General features: G+C 54.5%; 1 protein-coding gene across 1 annotated transcript in view; it reads right to left on the bottom strand.

Annotated features, from left to right (window-relative positions):
- TERT (telomerase reverse transcriptase) overlaps nt 1-2,365 on the bottom strand; it is a 21,510-nt gene that overhangs the window by 3,645 nt on the left and 15,500 nt on the right. Inside the window, 2 exon segments of the mRNA XM_014452936.2 lie at nt 1,021-1,082; nt 1,923-2,188. Of these exon segments, the coding sequence (XP_014308422.1) occupies nt 1,021-1,082; nt 1,923-2,188 (328 nt within the window).

Genomic DNA, 2,365 nt, shown 5'->3' on the forward strand with positions numbered 1-2,365 from the left:
CCCTGGACTGAGCCCACGGCTCCATGCCTCCCAGACACCAAGGAATAATGGAAGCGCACACATGGCCCTCCTGGCCAAAGCACAGGGCATGGGCCCCCGGGGCCGAAGGGGTTTCTTGGTGACATTTAACAGGCATTTCCTCCAAGAGCCCATCCAGTTCCTACGAGACAACCTTGTCTCACATGGGCACAGCCTTGGGTAACACGAACTCAGGGGCTCAAAACACAGCTGCTTGGCTTCCCAGCACTCGGGAGACACGCGGACCCCTCACCCACCCCACGGCTTACAGCCACTGGCCCTGACTTCGGGCAGAATGCTTTCCCCATGAGCTGCTTGGTGGCAGGTAGCCAGGTTAATGTCCATCTTCCGGAGGGACCAGCACAACTTGACAGTGGAACTGGTTTACCAGCAAAGACTCAGGACAACCAGTGAGTGCCTCCACTGTGTTCTGCCCCAGTTCTTAGCAGGTGGCCACGAAACCAGGGAATGTTCTGGAAGCACAGCTGGGCCTCAGTACACACCAATGTGTGCCAGGAGTGGTGGCTGGGCTGATTGGGAGCCGCACACCAGAGTCCCCTCTGGGGGGCACTGGAGTGTTGGTGGCCACGGATGGTCACCTGCACCACCTGGATCCTCTGCTCTCTGGGATCCTCCCAGTAGGGCATCTGCCTCCCATGACCATGCGCGGGCCGCCTTCCTCACACCCTGCAGCTCTCCTCCTCTGACCTCCCCTCCCCCCACAGCAGGATGGGTTAGCCCACAGGGAGACAGGGAACCCCAGGCCATGCCGCCCCCTGTCACCACCTGGTGAAGGGAACAGGACCTCAAACAAAGCAGAGCCTCTATGAACCACACAGAGAGGCAGCCTCTGCCGCTGAAAATGCTCTCATAAACGGAAGGTTTCAGCATGAAGGCCTGGGAGCCGGGGAGTGCGTGCTGTCCCCAGGCTCGGGAAAGGGGGACCCAGGTGGCGCGTGGCCATGCACCCCGTCCCCGTGGTGGCGCATCCAGTGAGCCCACCTGTAGGCCTGCAGCAGGAATATCTTGTAAACGTTTGTGCAAACCGTCTGAAGACCATTCACCTGGAGCCACAAGGAAAGGAAATGTTGGAAATGCATCTGAAGTTTAAATTTTTATCTTTTGCTTTATCACCAGCTCAAATGGAGTAACAAAACAAAAAAAAAAGGACCATTGTGTCCTCACTGGTGGCCCCTCAGCGCCTGTGGTGGAGTCAGGACTCTGCTGGGGCTGCCCAAGGGAACCAGGCAGAAAGGGACAAGGAGATGAGCATCCAGACCTGCCGGAATGACATCCTGGCCCTGAGGCTCTAAAGCAGGGGTCCTCAAACTTTTTAAACAGGGGGCCAGTTCACTGTCCCTCAGACCATTAGAGGGCTGGACTATAGTTTAAAAAAAACTATGAACAAATTACTATGCACACTGCACATATCTTATTTTGAAGTAAAAAAACAAAACGGGAACAAATACAATATTTGTATTTGCATGTGGCCCACAGGCCGTAGTTTGAGGACCCCTGCTCTAAAGCCTGAGCCAGCTGAGGCCTCAGAGTCCCACAGTCTGCAAGGAGGAGCTCCAGGGCTGAGGAAGATGGGAGCGGAGGAGGGATAAGGAAAAGGACCCTCAATACACACAGGGGCATATATGCACACTCACATGCATGTATATACACCCATATGTATACACTCACACATGCACACCCATGCATGCACACATGTGAACATATACCCATATGCACGCACACCCATGCATGCACATCCACACACTTATACACATATCTGCATACTTATACACACAATACACAACAGGACCTATAAAACAACTCCCACAGGTAAACTGAGCAGCAGGTCTTCTGAGCTCTGAAGTCAGCTGGCTGCGTGGCTCTCCTGCTGGCGGCATGCTCACCTGCAGATCCAGAAGCAGACTGTGACATTTCAGCCTTAACACCGCAAAGAGCTTTCGACGCATGCTCCTCCCAGGCTTGGAGCCCTGGCTGAAGGCGAGACTTGCTCTGATCGAGGTCTGGGCATAACTGCAACACATGACATCCAGGGAGGCTGAGGATGGGCATTACAGTGTGTGTCCTCACTGCAAAGAGCCTCGTGTCCAGCAGGACCTGAAATCTCTGGGCTCAGATCTGTACTGATTCCCTACATGCTGGGTCCCCAAGTCTGCCACACAATTTCTTTTTACCAAAATTACTCCAGAAAACTGCTCACCTGGCCAGTCCCCTGACCCACACAAGAATGACATGCTCCTACTCTGGAGGGGGAGATAGCACCGAGGCCTCTGACCTTTTGGGACTGTAGCCACATGTTGCACACAGAGCAGGGACAGGGCTAGACTGG

This window comes from Myotis lucifugus, unplaced genomic scaffold (genome assembly GCF_000147115.1).
Source record: "Myotis lucifugus unplaced genomic scaffold, Myoluc2.0 scaffold_0, whole genome shotgun sequence".
In the NCBI taxonomy this organism is placed as follows: Eukaryota; Metazoa; Chordata; class Mammalia; order Chiroptera; family Vespertilionidae; genus Myotis; species Myotis lucifugus.